The sequence below is a fragment of the Pleurodeles waltl genome, chromosome 3_1 (assembly GCF_031143425.1).
Source record: "Pleurodeles waltl isolate 20211129_DDA chromosome 3_1, aPleWal1.hap1.20221129, whole genome shotgun sequence".
Taxonomy (NCBI): domain Eukaryota; kingdom Metazoa; phylum Chordata; class Amphibia; order Caudata; family Salamandridae; genus Pleurodeles; species Pleurodeles waltl.
The window spans coordinates 1998479467-1998496590 of record NC_090440.1 but is presented as its reverse complement, the minus strand read 5'-3'; the positions used below and the strand labels follow the sequence as shown (position 1 = coordinate 1998496590).

Genomic DNA, 17124 nt, shown 5'->3' with positions numbered 1-17124 from the left:
GACCTGCAGACGTCAGTGCTTAGCAGTGTGATGCGTCAGAGTGGTGGAATTCCAATATCTCTGTATTCTCTCCTCTTCTCCTTCCCCATTTCTGCTATTGGCCAACATATTCTTGTTGTGTGTGAATGATAGTGAATGTGGTTAGGGCAGAAGAGAGTATCACTCCTGTAAGGTTCAAAGTAAAAGGTTAGTGCTTTTAGACAATTACTTAACATTGACAAAAAGGAGGTGTTGGAGACAGGCTTCAACACAGTTCTCAATGATCCCACTTTGGTGGCTCCTGAACTCATCCTTTGTCCTCTGTCAACAGTTGTAGATTCAAAATTGACTCAGAGTTGCAGATGTCTGTTCAAGTATCTATGGTTGCATCTTCCTTTGGAGAATTTGCCTCTGTCTGATCTTCAAGGGGACCTATTTGGCAGTGTCTTATTGGAGTTCAACTTGAGTGCTGTAATGCAATGTATTTACGTACAAATACATCACGTAAAGGCTGCATTACCTTAGGAATCAAGCACCCAGCCTGATAACATCTTCCCCTGCTGTTACAGAGCCATTCTCACCATTTGCCAATTTCATTGTCTACTGATTCCATCCCATGATGCTTTCAAAACCCTGTATCTGGTTCCTGAAGTGTTTGGACCTGTTTTTCTTACTTTGTCCCCTCTGCTTGGAATGCAGTACCTCTTGACATCATGGTTTACCAGCATTCACTTTGCTTTTAGACAGAAATGGTATATTTTTAAATATCTGACCTGTCCTTGGTTTTGCTCCTTATCAGCACTAAGACTTTTTAACCTAATCTCTTTAATGCAGTGGATGAACGAGTCACATGTACTGCATTACCTCTGTAGTCTGGTGGACGTAAAATGTTTGTCCAGCAAATTAAACAAGAAAATCCTTCTGGTGCAAGCATTAGAAAGATTTTCTTTTCACTACAGTAATTCAGGCATACCTCTGCTCCTGAACACGGAACTTAGCAGGAGAGGTACTGCTGAAGTTCCATCAGTATCTTTCCAAGTGGATTCCTGGTTGGATATTGCCCCAGGAACATGATCCGCAAGCAGGGATTGCCCCAGAACTCCCATGTCCAAGCAGGGATCCATCCACTAGAAACCAGGGAAGGTGTTTGTTGGGGAGTGAACCCTCGCCATGGGCTAGTGCTGCACATGCTTTAAACTGTATAAAAAAGTTATTTTAAGTCTTTCTTCCACCCCAGTGGAGCGATTGGTGGGGGGTTTGGTTATCCACTATTTGCCCAACTAGGGAAGCGGAAAACCCAGTGGCACAAGAGGAAAAATATTATTTTAGAAAAAGAAGGGTGGGACAGCCTGCTTAGGCACTAGTCTTTTAAAAAACAAACAAAAAAGTAGGAGTAGAGGTGCCTACCCTGGCAAAAGGCCATGCCACAAACCCTTAATGGGCCTCGCAGCTTTCTGCCACCCCCTCTCCGGTGGGCTGATTCAGTGGCTTTATCCCAAATATGACCGTATAGTGACTTTACCCCAAAATGCCTGCACAGAGGCAGAAATTCCCCTGCATGCCAGGGCTATTTTTTAAAATAAATTGGGTTGTGAGCTGGCCCTTCCTGACATCAGGCCTTTTTGGCCCTCCCGGATCCTAGAGCATCCCCATCCCTTTAGCAAGCAAGAGGAAAGTTTGATTCTTTGGCAATAATTTTAACGTATGGGTCAACAGACAGAAGGTAAATCCCACTTGCTATAGTGAGTGGCTGCAGTATTTGAGCTCTGGGCTAGCCAGCAAAATGGAACTTTACGAGCCATTGGCATGACTGAAACTCCCATAGGAATGCGGAATGGTAAGTATGTTTAGGAACCCCACAGATTCCGGGAAAGAGAAACTTCAGGAAATGCAACTGCCCTGACTGAAAGGAGATTATGTTTGGCCTTCATTCTTGTCCTGCTCCTGCCACTGATTTGGTTAGATGCCCCTCTACCTCAGCAGCACTTCTTAGGCTTAGGCATTCCATTGGTGCACCTGATACTTGCCACCCCCCCCTGTTGGCCGCCATTACGGACAGCTCGGGGTATCTGGTTGTCAAAAGAAAAAAGAGGGAGGTGAAAGCTTCTTGTTATAAGGAAGTAAGTCAAGGGGGAATTTGTCTGAAAACTAACTCCACAGAGTCTATCACCCAACGTTTATTAGATAATTGGCGTGATAAATTTTGACCTATTCTTCAAGCGGAACTTTCTCCGATTGTGTACCGGCTCCAGGATATTGGAAGCCAGCATGAGTTTCTCCTAATTTCTTACAGTGCGGTTGTCTCAGGGAAAGCATCGCCAAGCTCTAATGTGGGACATACTTTTGATTTAGGAGGCAGTTCTGATGCATATGCTGCCCTATCATCTAATACAGGCTCATCAGAAGGCACCCTTTCAGTACTTCAACCCCTCTACAAGTCCATAATGTGGAGGCTGTGAAGAGTATCAGGATGGAGATACCTAGCAATGAGGTTTTTTAACCCATGGCTCAATTATCTGTTGTTATAAAGACCAGGAAGACGAAGCCCACGTATTGGGGCTGGGAAGTGCACCAGGCTTGGGCAGGAGTCTTGTAGAGTCAGTTACCATCAGCCTTCCTCCAGCTGCCTGTCGCTTTGTGGCAGTACTTACAGGGGTCCCCAAACTCCTGCATGGCCAATCTGGACCACTGACAACTTACCAAAAAAGTGGTGAGTTTGTTGGTTAGGAACAAAGGTTTCCCATTTTCTGCTACTTTGGATCACATTATGGCATGTACGTTGTGCTGGATTGGAGTATACCCGAAAAACCCGCAAAGTGGATTATGCCATCATCAATTTTAGGCACTCCCAGATGACCTGTAGTTTGTTGAGCTATCCTTTTGATCAGGAGTATAACGCAAGTGTGTTTATCTGGGGGTAGCTCTTTAGCTAATTGCTCTGTAGTTCTTTCAAGTTGTTCCCATATTGAATGCCTGCTCATTCTTCCTTCAGAGGTTGTAGCTAAGCATGTTTCTGTTATTTCATCCACAGAGCTAAGTCACCCTGCGCCCAAAAAGGTGCCTTAGCGCTAGGGCCCCTTTCTTTTCCATTGATTAATAGGAACATAGCAGGGATTAGTTCCAAGATTAGTAATCCAGATTGGATGATGGTTATTAGCTGTTTTAATATTATTCTTTTTCAAGTGACTTGGGCCACTTGCCCTTTATATTGTGAAGGTTTGCATCTTTTTCAGTTGCCGCCACTCCTTCTTCTCACGGCCGAGCTAAGGATGATTTTTCAATCTGGATTCATTTCTCACGAAATATCTTGGTAGATGAAAAGTATACTCGTTGCTCTGCCTTTCAGACTGTGTTGATTCCTTTTACTTTTATTTGATTTATTTTTTTAACAACAATTTTATCAATCCAGTCTGTGACAATTTAGCAAAATTATTTTCTTTCATAGAGGAACTTAAGGTCCCAAGGTATAGGAGGAAATCACAACCAAACAGTTTTATATGTGGTGACTTTAAGGCTAAGGTGATTTATGTGATTGTAATTTAACATGTTGTGGATTCTGATCATAGAGGTTTAACAAAAAGCGATTCATCGGTGCCAGCGTTTAGAGGGTGGGCTGCTCTTCCACCACTGATTATATCTTTTCTGCACGCAATCTGTCTTCTGTTTTCATCAAGGGCTACACACTAGTAACACACTGGGGTGATCACAATGCCTTAATGGCAACAAGGCGCTTACCAATACTAAAATTGGTTCCCCCACTAGGCAGCTCCCATTGCCATTTTTATCTAATAGTGGCTGAAGGCTATGTTAGTCCTGTCTGCACCTGAGCCTTTCTTTGCTTTCCTTTATTGCTAACAACTTAGAGATTTTTCTCTCATCTTTATGAGAAGTTGCTAAGGGGGAAGATATGTTGGCTCATTTTAGGAATCTCTGTCTATGTATTAAGGAAAGCCTAATGAAGCCAGTGGTGGATGCTCCTGCTCTGTAGCTAACCATAACCTTAGGAAGGTTTTGGCAGGCAAGCCTAGGATTCTGGATGAGCTTACAAACAAGCTGACAGTTTACAAAAACATGTTAAAAAGGAAAAGAAAGGACCTGCTAATGGAAGATTGGGAACAGCTGGAGGTTGCAGCAGACCATAAGAACAGCAAAATGTTCTGGAGCTTAGTTAATAGACTTCATCAGAGGGATGCCCCGGCTAACTTGCTGCGATGCAGCCTCACTGGTACTTAGTGTGCATCTTACTTTGAGTTTGTTTATCAAGCAAAGGCAGATGAGAGGTTAACTCAGTTGTTACCAAGCAGGCTGGAGGGTGCTGCATGTTTGTCTTTTACATTGGCCGAAGTCACCGTGGCTATTAAGCAAAGTCCAGGGGGCAAAGCCCCTGGGCCTGATGGTATGCCCACAGACCTGATGAAATGTAAACTTGAGGTCTGGGGCCCTCTGCATACCGATGCATTTGACATCTTTTTGAGCAATAGCTTACGTAGCTCATGGTCTTATTCCGTGATCTTCCCAATTTTTAAGAAGGGTGACCCAAATGCCCGCGGGTGTTCTAGACCAATTTCACTGATTGACAGCAGTGGGAAGATTCCAGGCACGGTTGTGTTTTCTCTCCTTAAACTCTAACATAAAGAAACTAAAATCATCAACTTCTGTCAGTATGGCTTCAGGTCATGGCTGGGTGGAGTGGAGCATTTCCTGAATCTGCATCTTATACTGGACAAGTACAACATTGCCAGGCGCTGTTCACTGTACCTTGCCTTTATGGGCCTGTCCACCACTTTTGATTTTGTTAATCAAACCAAGTCTTTGGTCAGTTTTCTCCATGTATCCTGGTTCCGCTATTGTTCACTGTCTATATTAATAACCTTATCCCCTGTTTAGCTAATGCCTCCTTTGATGTCCCGGTGATGAGAATAACCCGCATTCCAGATTTATTATAAGCAGAACTCATGCCCGGCAAACCTAGAGGGGCTTTTGTATATTTCATGGGTGAATAAGATCTAGTTACCAACTTCAGCAAGTCCTACATTATGGCTTGTGGCCCAGGCAAAACTAAGGCCCTCATTATGAACATGGCGGTCTGGGCGGTTTACCCCGCCAGGGAAAAGCTGGCGGAATGGGAGCCTCGGGGTCTCCCTAGGGGCCCCTGCACTGCCCTGCGCATGTCTGATATGCGGGACGGGTGCTGCTGCACCCGCCGCACTGCTACATTGCCGCCGGCTCCATGTGGAGCTGGCGTCAATGTACAGGCCCTGCATTCAGCTGGGCCGGCGGGAGGAAACACTGTTCCTACCTGCAAGGCCCAGCTGAATGAACATTATGTGGCCAGCGGGGTCTTTCTTCTGCGCGCTGGCAGTCTTTTGTTGACCGCCAGCGCTGAACTTGGTGGGTTTTCCCGCCGCGTTCATAATGAGGGCCTAAGTTTTGAATTTACCCATTGGTGGTAACTTCCTGACCTGGATGAACAGTTTCCCATACCTAGGTATTTACTTCAACTCTTCGAGTACGTAGTGCCCTCAGGTTCATAACTCTTGTTCGAAAATGTCCAAGTCTGCAGCAGTCATACTCAGTTTTCTGCAGCCCCTAGGCCTCAATACAGTGTTGCCTTTACTGTCAGTTTAAAAAGCTAAGTGTGTGCCAGCTGCTTTATATGGGGCTGATATGTGGAGGTACTCTAATTTATCATTGCTTCAGCATGAAGGAAATCGAGTCTGCAGGTGACTCCTCTCAGTCCCACAAGCCAAATCACAATATATTTTGCATACAGAGCTATAATTGCAGTATTTTTGGGATTTAATGCTCTTGGCACCTTTGATGCTTTGGATATCAAGTTGGTCCTCACAGGAAGCAGGCCTGAATAGAGAGATTACCAAGGACCGCATAGCTTGTAAGCATGGCCTTAGGTTACAGTGGCTTGCCTGTTTGAAGGATTCTCTATGTAAGATTTGCCACCTGCCTTTTTTTCATATGCCAGAGTCACTTTCTAAGAATGACAAATGGATTGTCAAGCTTACTTTTTTGGAGTTTAGTCGGACAGAGGGACGAATCAGTGAAGACCTCTGTTAAGGGAAATTAGTGCCACAAGTGTATATTTAGATCTCCCTTTAACTTGGCGGGAAAGGTTCCCTTTAGCTTTAGGGCTGAGACTGTTTGGCGATTACTATGTTTTCCGCTTGGTCCTGTTACTTTCAGTAATAGCCCGCAAGTTTGCCCATGAGATGATGCATCTCCCCAGTTCCTTCTACATTTTGACCTATTTTATAAACCTTTTTCAAGGCATTTATTTAGTTTTATAGTCAGAGCAGAATTTTGTTACTCTATTTGCAACTTCTAGATAACATAGAGGTGTGATTTAGCGTTCGTTTGTTTTGAAGGTAGTGGTTCAAGCATGCAAATCTTTGGAAGGATAAGTGGCTAACAGTTTTGCGGTTTAATGTTCTATAGCTGTTCAGGCAGATAATTTTCCCGCACAGGTCTAAATTCTGTTCATAGTGGACCCTTAGAGGTTTTTTATATTAGAATTGTTGGTTGTTGGCGGGTTTGTCCTCTTTTTTGTACAGCTGTTTTCTATTCCAAAGAATTCTGCACTTTTGAACTGATCATTGTATATGCATTTTAATATGTTCCATGGAATGCCATTTTATAATTGTATGTATGATGTATTTTGCAATTGTACTTTTATGATCTTCTTCAAAATTCAATAAAGGTCTTTTGAGATTCGAGGAAATGCATAATTGAAGTCAAAGTTTGATGTTTGCAGCATTCTCATGGGATCCACACAAGTCATACCCCTTTTTGCCCCCCGGGTATCGAGTTTCATGAAAAGATTGCATTTAGTAAGTTCCCTGGGTGGCGCCCACTACTCACATCACCAAAACAGATAATTCTTTATGGCAAAAATATGATGTCTTCATGTTGGGTTTTGGGGCCTTTCCTGTTGCGGGCGTGTTAGGCATCAAAATGTACGCCAGTGTGCAAAAAGGAATATATTGTGCAAAATGCCCTCTGAATCACATGATAATATGGGTAACCCCCAAACTCAGAGTTCTACAAACCACTAATCCTAACATCAGTCTCTTGTTGTATCTAAAAATGAGTAGGTTTCCTCCATACCCATTAATTAGATTTTTCCATATGAATTGAAGCATGGTACACAATACAAAATCATTGTAAGTTGCAGCTTAGTTGTTGGATCTAGGTTTATCATATTTTTGGACAACCAGCAGACGAGAAGAGTCTTACAGACATAATTATATATACCTTTGAAAATCCGCCAATGGAGCAAAAAATTATTCCTATTTCATTTTTTTCGGACATTTTTATTATCATTTTATTCATTTATTTTGAAAAAATATGAGTGATCTCTACACATCACCCCTTGCTAAAATCCGACTTTTGTCTAATTTTCAGAAATGCATAGTATAGCTTTCTGGATTCACCCATAGGTTTCACTGCAAGTAAGTAGAAACAATAAAAAATAGGAAGTATCGACTACCACGTAGAAAAATGCAAAATCTGTGGTAAAAAACTGTACAACTCTGCTTATTCCTGTAAACTAGGAAGAGTGTAAACTTAGCACATTGAACGTTTTGTTGACGGTAGTTTTTTTTTTTTTTTTTAAGTGCTTTCTTGCACAGCACTCATTTGACGTTTTTCTGGGAAAAACACGTGTCGATATTTTGGCTATTTTCTTGGCTCCCTCCAGGCAATGAGTAATACTTTTACTACTTCCTAACGGTCAGAAGTGGGAGTATGGTTACATGGTGATAATACATAAAACTCAATAAAGTATTCTTTAAAAAGTCACCTTCTGGGGTGTGATTTGCTTTGGGAGCAATCATGTTGACTGGCTCTTTTCCCGGGCAGACTGGAAAAAGCAGGGAGAACTCTCTTGGTGCCCAAATCCCTGGAATACCAGCAGGGTCCTTTTGAAAACTGTCAACCTTCACCCATCCTAGAGTCAGCAATTCTGTGAAAAGGCAAACAAATGAGAGAGATTCCAGTCAGAGAGATAACTTGATATTGTGCATTATGTACAGATTTGGTACTCACTGAGATGCAACATGACCTTGGTAGGTCGTGCTTCAGATGGAGACAGCAGGTGCAGTTTGACAAGGACAAGACATGAGCACAAAACACTCGTGCAGCATTTACATTGATGCATGTGGTAGATGGCAAACAAACGTGAATTAGGTATATATTAAACATTGGAAGGGAGAACCAAAAAGAAAGAAACCTTTATTTATGGACAGGTATAACAAGATTGTTTCTTATTGTGTCCCCAGCAGAAAAGCATATTACATTTGTATCCTAGGCAAATAAAAGCACATAGACAATGCTCTGTTAACATCTTACACCCAGCCTTGTGTAGTGTCTCACTCTATGACACAAGATCGTATATCCCACCTAGAAAGAGCTGTTGACAGCCCGATTTTAACATATTCGTAGTCATTATAGAATAAAAAGTGACACTGGTTGCAATATACAACACCGTTTAAACAATAACTTAAATTAGACATTTGCATGCATATCTCATCAATAAACACAAGGACAGGGGCATTGAAACAGCATTTCTGCTATCAGAAAGCTTGTATTGAGAAACACTCCATCCACCAGAAACATTTCACCAGTCAGGAGTAGTGTGCCCAACAGGAACATTTTATTGTATTTCAGAAGGACGTCTTGTTTCCGATGCGCACAGGATTCCAGAAGGATACCGTGATTCTGATAGTGGTTCATTGAGCATTGCGTTTCTGAAAAACAATGTTTTTCATAAGCATACTGATTCTGACAACACATTGTTTCCGGTGAGCACGTTTTTAATTTGCGTAATGGTTCTGAAGGGCACACTGCTCATTAGGAGATTGTGCAAAATGGCCACTAAGTATGACGAGCACAGCATTTTTGATGTGCAGTGTTTCTGATTAACAAAACACATCTGATAAGCAATGGCATTCCGATAGTCACTGTGTTTTTGATGAGGACAGTGTTTTTGACAAGTACCTTATTTCTGATGGACACAGAAATTGAGATCCCTACTATTTTTAACACTTTCTAATGGCATATTGTACTGTGTCTGTGACATTGAGTCTGAGGGGTGAATTGGTGCTGCGGGCACATTTCTGTTGAGTGCAGGGTTTTTGACGTGTACATTTATTCTTCTGAGCGCTGTGTTTTTGAACAGTTCAGTGATTGTGATGGTACCCTATGTCTTATAAGGTCAATCATTCCAGTAGTACAGTGTTTTTCATGGTCACAGCGTTTATGATAGGTCACAGTTTATGAGAGCAAAGTGTTTCTGATGGTTAGGTTGTATGATGTGCACAGAATTTCTGGTAGCTATAGTTTTTTTCTGAAGGCTTAGTGCTCATGAGGTCAGGGTTTTTCCTGGGTTTGCAAATTCTGATGGACATAGCTTTCTATGAAGTGTTTCTGATCAGGGCAGTGGAACTGTGAACATACTGGCCCTGCTGGACACACTGGCCCTTATTACGAACCTGGTGGCCTTCGCGGTGGTGGTTGGACAGCGGTCAATGCGGCAGTCCTAGAGCCATATTAGGACCGCAGCGGTTGTGCCGCGGTCAGACCACCAGCACAGCCAGGATTAGTTGTCTCGGCTGTCTGGCGGTCATGGCGGTCCTATTCCGCCAGGGCAGAGCTGCACGCAGCACTGCCCTGGGGATTAGGACTTTGTTCTCCACCAGTGATTTCATGGCTGTACCACTGCCATGAAAAGGCTGGCAAAGAACAGGTGCAGGGGGCCCTCGGGTATGTGCAGTGCAGGGGCCACCCTGGCAATTATTTGCAGACAGTGAACATTGCGAGAGTGCTAGTGCACCCTGCACAATATAACATTGCCACCAGCTCTATTACGAGCCAGAGACAATGTTGTAGACCGTATCCCACTGGGTCAGCGGGCGGAAACTGAAGTTTCTGCCCGCTGGTCCAGCAGGAAACTTGTAATGGGCGCGGCGGGGAGGCAGCCACAATGGCAGCAACTTCCCTGTTGGAATTTCGGCGGACATGCTTTTCCATCTGCCAAAATCGTAATGTGGCCCTCTGTGTCACAGCACAGTTTCTGATTATGCAATATTTTTGATTTGCACAATAAATCAAATGAATACAGTGTTTCTGTTGAGTACTATGTTGATCTGCACAGTAAATCCCATGAATAGGGTGTTCCTGTTAGGTACTGTGTTTCTGATGGGCACAGTACTTTTGGTAAGTACAAAGCTTCTTCTGAGCATAGTGTTTCTGAACACATGGTGCTTCTGATGCAGACACCTTTTCTTATGGATGCAGTGATTCTATTAGGCAAAGTGTTTCTGATGTACACAATGTTTCTGACTTGCAGACTCTATAGCTTGGCTAATGGGCGCAGTGTTTCTGATATCTTGGTATTACAATATATACAATGTTGTAACAATGTTTCTAATAAGCATGTTTTTTCCAGTGGCCAAGATTTTTTAGATGGGCATAATCCTACTGATGAGTACAGTGACTGTGACTGGTACATCTTTCACAATGGCCATACTGTTTCATATTGGCAAATGGTTTCCTAAAGAGGCAGCATAGTTTTGGGTGGAGATACTACCCCAGAAGCACAAACATTTTCTTAAGGGCATAATGCTTCTGATGAGCAATTAATTTATCCTAGTGGATTCCTGAAACACTATCTCTTCATAATGTGATCAGAAATATTTTAAGGATAAAGCAGTAAGAAAAGACAAGCAATATTAAGCTTTGTGAAAAGTAAAATGCCTGAAATGTTTCTGGCTTCTATCACCATTTTCTGACAAAATCATACAAATTCCTTCCTTAATTTCCGTACTAGAACAGTGGTTAATGTAGTGATAACTGTCATCTCCATGTAAACTGCACACCCGCTTTGATTTATGTATAAATGTATATGGTATTTCTTTAGTGCAAATCTAGCAAAAAATTAGTGGAGGGCCGTAGAGGGTCAAAGACAAGCAAAATGTCAACGAGTGATAGGAGAGGTAGCTGGTTTGTGTTTGGTTAACAGATTGTGATATAGGCTTCTTAAAAGAGGTGCATCTTTAACTCTTTCCAAAATTGAGACAGTGTCTGATGAATACAGGGATCTTGTTCTAGATCCTGAGTAAAAAAAGAAACAAGACAGCAAGCCTTTTCCATGGATGGAAAAGGCTTGCTGTCTTGGTTTTTTTTCTACTCAGTCTGCAGACTGTGACGTACTGCCTTGTTTTTTCTTTTTTACTTATTCTGCAGTCTGATGGTGTTCTGGCTGTGGGTGTGCTAATAACCACCAGAGATGGTGAACCTGTCTGCAAGATAAGCAGAGGTGCTGGTCATGATGGCTTTGTAAATGATGCATTTGGTTTTGAAGATGCAGTGGGCCAGCAAGGGGCACCAGTGGAGTTCCTTCAGGAAGGGGGTGATATGATCATATTTCTTCAAACCCTGGATGTGACATGCTGGATGCCCTTAAGAGGATGATAGATTCTTATTGAGAATAGGAGTAGTACAAATAGTTAATTCAACTGAATACTTGTGCAAAACAAGTTCTCACTACAATCCCTTATTGATGACAATCAAATGGGGCAGACTTCTTTCACTCATTCTATATCTGAGCTTGCAGTTAAGGACTCTACAAGATCTGGCTTTGCAGGGTAGTAGGCAAAGCAGTAGATCATTTTTGTAAAGTTCTGTCGGAGACAATGGAGTAGAGTAAGAAGTTTTTAAAATAGTATTGAGATTAGAATTCATTGAGGCATCAAAAGAGATAAAAGATACCCTCCTAAAAGAACTAAAGAAAATAGAAAAGGATATATGAGATAACTAGACATTAGTAATGCCCTAGAGCAAACTCTTGAGCATAACCTGCATGAAACTCGCCAGTCTGTAGCTGCTGTGTTGCTTCAACTACATCACATACACCAATAGAATGCCTTGTGAAGGGGACAAAGCGGGGACCTTACTGGTCTCTAATCATGGCAGATCAGAACACATACAAACTTACATCTTCAAGAAAACATGCAGGGGAGACTGTTTACTCTTAAAAGGAGATTAACAATATAGTGACTACTGTCTGTCAAATATTATATTCTCAACCCTCTGCTCCCCCCCCCCCCAGGACTTCACCAGTGAGAGACCCAGCATGATGCACATTACCCAACGACCCCACGGAACAAGCCATAACAGTTGCTGAAATTAAAAATGCATCAACACAATTTGCAGGAATATATCTTCAGGGGCCGATTGTTCGTTCATCTGTATAATATTATGATACATTTACAATTATGGCCCACCTACTCAAGTTATACAAGGATGCAATGATAAGAGTACCACAGTGATGGTGGTCCTGCTTAAACCTGGTAAAGATAAAGTAAAGAAAAACCTCATGTATACCTCTCTCACTTGTAAACCTAAATGATAAGATCGTAAGTTAACACTGTCAAATAGGCTTCTTCCAGTGCTCTGATACCGATACATTTGGACCAGAGTGGGTTGGTGCAGGCTGAAACATGCCCTCTAACCTCAAATGGCTTTTCATGTATTGTCCGCTGCCTCAACTGATTGGCTCAATCGACATAGAGAAGGCCTTTGATTTACTAGGCTGGCCTCATTAATATGCAGTATAAGAAAAATTGGGTTGTATTATGTTACTATACTCAAGCTTCACAGCTAGGGTGAAAACCAGTCACGTTATCTCTACTGAATGGAACACTAAATTAGGGCACAAGACAAGGGTTTCCACAATCACATACTCTGGCCACAGAGCCTCTTACATGGCACTTTAGAAAATTTGGGATCAAAAACATATAAGACAAACTGGGTATGTGACACATAATCTCACTGTACGACAACTATATTCTCCTCTACATTAGAGACCCTTGGGTGCAGCAACTCAAGATACTGAGATTATGAAAAATGTTTAGCGCACTTTTGGGACTAAAAGAGCCCTATCCACTGGGCTACTTCAAATGGCAAACCACATTTCAACCATTCTCAATTGACAGGAAAAACCACAATATTTAAATACGTAAGAATGCAAGTCTGCTATATGGATTCAGATTTGATAGCGAGTGATATAAATAAATTCTTAAACCCAGTCAGGAACTCAGTCTAATTTTGAACATCACTATGAATGATCAGTAGAGTTGCCCTGTCCAAAACTATTTACAGATGATTCTGCCCTGCTCTTTTTTTAAAGAATTGGATCCATTACTTACGGCACTAATTTGAATAGATGGTATGCACAGAAATGCACTAGATAAGTTGCTCCTCCCATTATCTTAAGGAAGTTTTTTGGGGAAACTACGAGAACATTATCTATTATGGCACAATTGCAATACACAGCGAAACGGGCACTTGCCTCACTAACTCTCATGTGCAGATTCTTATCTGAAGATACATACCCAGACATGCTGGGTTTGGTAAATACTTTCAGAAACAGGTTGTTCTCAAATTGATGGCCACAGCAATGTGTTGATTGAACAAAGACCTACAGCTATGTAGGATAGTAAAAGCCTGTGTCCATGAGCTACTCCTTCAGTGCTTAAGGAATTAGAGAGGAACACATCCAGCCATAGGCTTGGACCTGTGTGGACGTTTTGTTTTTTTGGGGCAAGGGGAAACATGTATTCCTCTGAGGTTTACACTACTTTTAAAGTAGTGCACGTCGAGTATGGAATACCACCAGGATGGTCCTGCTATATGGTGCACTGACACACACTGTTAGCATACGGTAGGAAAATGCCATCATTGAATCAAGCACAGATAAAATTATGCAGCTTCTATTGGAGAACGGGACAACTGATAGTGCCTCATTTTTTCCGCCTGATACTTGAGTTCGTGTAAACCACTTGCAAGACTTTATGCACTTTGGGAAAATAACGTAGGTAGAGAAATTAGAAATGAAGGATGAGAAAGAATAATGGCTTTAGTGGGTTGGGTTTCCGGAAACACAGGGCTTATGCTGATACAATTTAACTTCCCCCATCGCACCAACCTCACTCCCTCCAGAATAAGTAAGTTATCTAGAGCTGGGTTGACTAGTAGTCCTAAATGCCACTCTCCTACTTTCATACGCTATGGAAATGCTGAGTACCCTGATATTGGAATGAAATCTTTATTCAAGTTATAAACAATGTATCGATATTGTCTCCTTAAGTATGCCTATTAAGTTTGTTTCCACATAAGGGGGCTGAAAAATATGCAAGTAAATTTGCGGACTTGGCCCTGATTCTAACCAAACACATAACAGCCTTGGGTTGGAAATCACCACATTTGCCACTGATAAGAACACAAAGATACAATTTAATTTGGTGGGCATCTGCTTAAATTACCTTTATAATTACCATAACCACAGGAACCTTTAGGCGTATTGCAGTAAAGACATGTGAACCTGACCTGCGTGACTCTGAGAAGAATGGCATGCCCTCTTGAAATTTTGCAATGTCGGCCTTAAATTACTATTTACACAGTGTGTTCTACCTTTGTTTCCCCCTCATTTATCAGCGTGGAGTGTCTCACTGGCTGTTATTATCTTTGTCTAGCTGCTGGCAACATGTTTGGAGATATATACCCTTTAGCAGTGTGTAAGCTCGAGTGCTGTTAGCGATTTGTTATATGAAAAAGTATATACAACGTGTTTAAAACGTTTCGACACTCGGTATAGCAAACAGGCCTTGAATTATTAGAGTATACAGTATATATCCACAGAAGTCAGTAAGCCATGTCAAAGAATCTGCCCTTAATTGGTGTCAGGAAAGTAGAAGCCAGAATTCAGAGCGGGTTGATTTGGGCTGCAGTACAACCTGGCCCAAAATAGCATCTATAACATTAGATGCCCCTGCCCGAATGATTACCACCCAAGCTAACTTGTGAAATCTAATACAGCTGTCTCACCACTTTCCATGTAGTTGTAGAGTATTCGAAGTACAATAAATGGAACAGCGTCCAGTCCAGTGTCTGCGGCATCGGTAAACTCGGAAGGATCCAGAGAGTCGAATGTCCACCGATCTTCAAACAACAGAACAAAGGAGAGGCAAATTCACTTCCAAGTAATTAAAACTGCAACATTAAACTCGCGTGCTTCTTCAGTTATAATTTAACAGTCAGCCAGAGGAAACCATGAGGGACAGGTGAAGGGCTCGGAAATAAGGCTTCTTCTGTTTGAAGCCTGCGTCCAACAACCGAGGCATGAGATGCTCGAGGATGGGACTACCAGATATGAGTCTCGCTGGGGCTGGAGGAAAAGAGCAGCGATTAAAAGGATCTTAATAAGGTAATGTAATGTACCACAGAAGTATAACATATCCACAGTCTGCATGACTTTTGTAACACGCATCATCTTCCCTTTGCCCTCGTGCAAATTCAGCTGTATTTTGATATTTAAAAAATAAGTTTAGTAGGGTTCCTAAAAAAAAGCTATGGGGACCTCTTACCACATGCAGATGCACTTCGAGGTAACGTTCACCTCTTTCACTCACAGCATACACTAGTGTTGTAGTATCCGAGTACGGAGTATTCCTCAAAAGGCAAATACTGCATTCCTCTAGCCATACACTCCAGTTTAATTTCCCTTTGGAAATGAATGCAGTTTATTCCTCTTACTATTATATAATATAATAGCAGGAGAAAGAGACAGGTGCCTACCGGTGAACTGCAAGGTGATCACGGGGTTTTCGATGTCGCTTGCTTCCTTTCTGGACCTCTGTATAACAACTGGTTTTGCAGTGTTTGTTTGAGTACGAAGCTTCACATAGTCGTAATAAACGGTACACGTTAACTTCACGTCAAGAGGGTTAAATTCATTGAGCCAAGTCTCCTGGGAAAAAAGAGGCAAGGGGCACAAATAAACATCTTCTTGAATGTAATGAGGAAGAAGAGAATGTTCGTGAGAGAGACAGGATACAAGGGAGAAGTACTAGAGGGAGGGAAAGACCACATAAGCCCCAATTACTATTTGAGTAATGTGGAATTCCTGTGTAGCATTCCACTCTGCTCAATCACATTTGCATTGTTGATCTGGCAGCAGATTCACTGGGTTGGGAGACGATGGATCCAATTTTACCAGCAGAAAAATCCAGCTGGGAAAATTACCTTAGCAGTGGCAGTCCATTCCCTGGTCCTCATTATTTAAAGTGGCAGAAGCATAAGTTTATTGTATGTAGCTCACATTTTCCTATGACACCATGGCCTATGTCTCAGTCACACTCAGATGATCAATGTCCCACATTAAACTAGAGAGGATATTACAAAGGAAAATCCACTGCTGTTGAGGTCTTTGTCATGTGACTTATAGGCTCTCATTACGAGTGGCCCAGAAAAAGCCCAGCTTTTCCTCACCTTCTGATTTACCGATACTGAGGGATTAGTACCTCTGGGCGTGGGTAAAATCTGGGCCATTACAAGTTAGATACTAAGGGTAGACTTTGAAATGAGGATTTACTGGGGACATTTGTAATTCCAGGTGGGATTCATCTGTTAATTCCCAATTTTCCTCTGGAAAATTAACCGATCCACAGAAACACTGATGATCTCATATTTTTGATGGGGCTGGTAACTGCTGTTATAAACTCTGTTGGAATTAAGAGGGCACTGAAAATGAAGGCCATAATTGCTAATTCATGTAAACAGTCTTCTAAAGTGCACGCAGTGACTCTCACACTGTTCTGGGGGCGTATTCCAATGAAAGAATCAGTGGTCTGGGGAATGGAATTAGGACTAATCCATTTTCTGATTATTTTACTTCAATGTCAGGGTGACTTTCTGTGTAGCTCTATCTTCTATGGAGACATAAAATGCACAGAATTAGGGGCCAGATGTATCATTCTTCATAATAGCGATTACCTAATTGCGATTTTTTGCAAGTGCTCGCAAATGGACCTACCTCATTAATATTCATGTGGTAGGTCGCAATTTGCAAGCCATTGCGAATGGCTACAATCACAGGGATAGTGGCCTGCTGGGTGCAGCAGACCACCATGTCTGTGACTGCTTTTCAATAAAGCAATCTTTTTTTTTTTTAAATGCAGCCCGTTTTCCTTAAAGGAAAACGGGATGCGTTTAAAAATGAAAAATGAAAAGTTTTCTTTTCATTATTTAAGAGTAGGCAGTGGTCCGTGGGACCAATGCCTGCTCTTAAAAACG

The 17124-nt window shown here is 42.0% G+C and overlaps 1 protein-coding gene across 1 annotated transcript in view; it reads right to left on the bottom strand.

Moving 5' to 3' along the window:
- LOC138283655 (uncharacterized) overlaps positions 1-17124 on the bottom strand; it is a 215296-nt gene that overhangs the window by 191121 nt on the left and 7051 nt on the right. Inside the window, exons 3-5 of the mRNA XM_069221590.1 lie at positions 15628-15799; positions 14878-14991; positions 7793-7954 (exon numbers count right to left, since the gene is read on the bottom strand). Coding sequence (XP_069077691.1) covers positions 7793-7954; positions 14878-14991; positions 15628-15799 — 448 coding nt within the window. The remainder of the gene's footprint in view (positions 1-7792; positions 7955-14877; positions 14992-15627; positions 15800-17124) is intronic.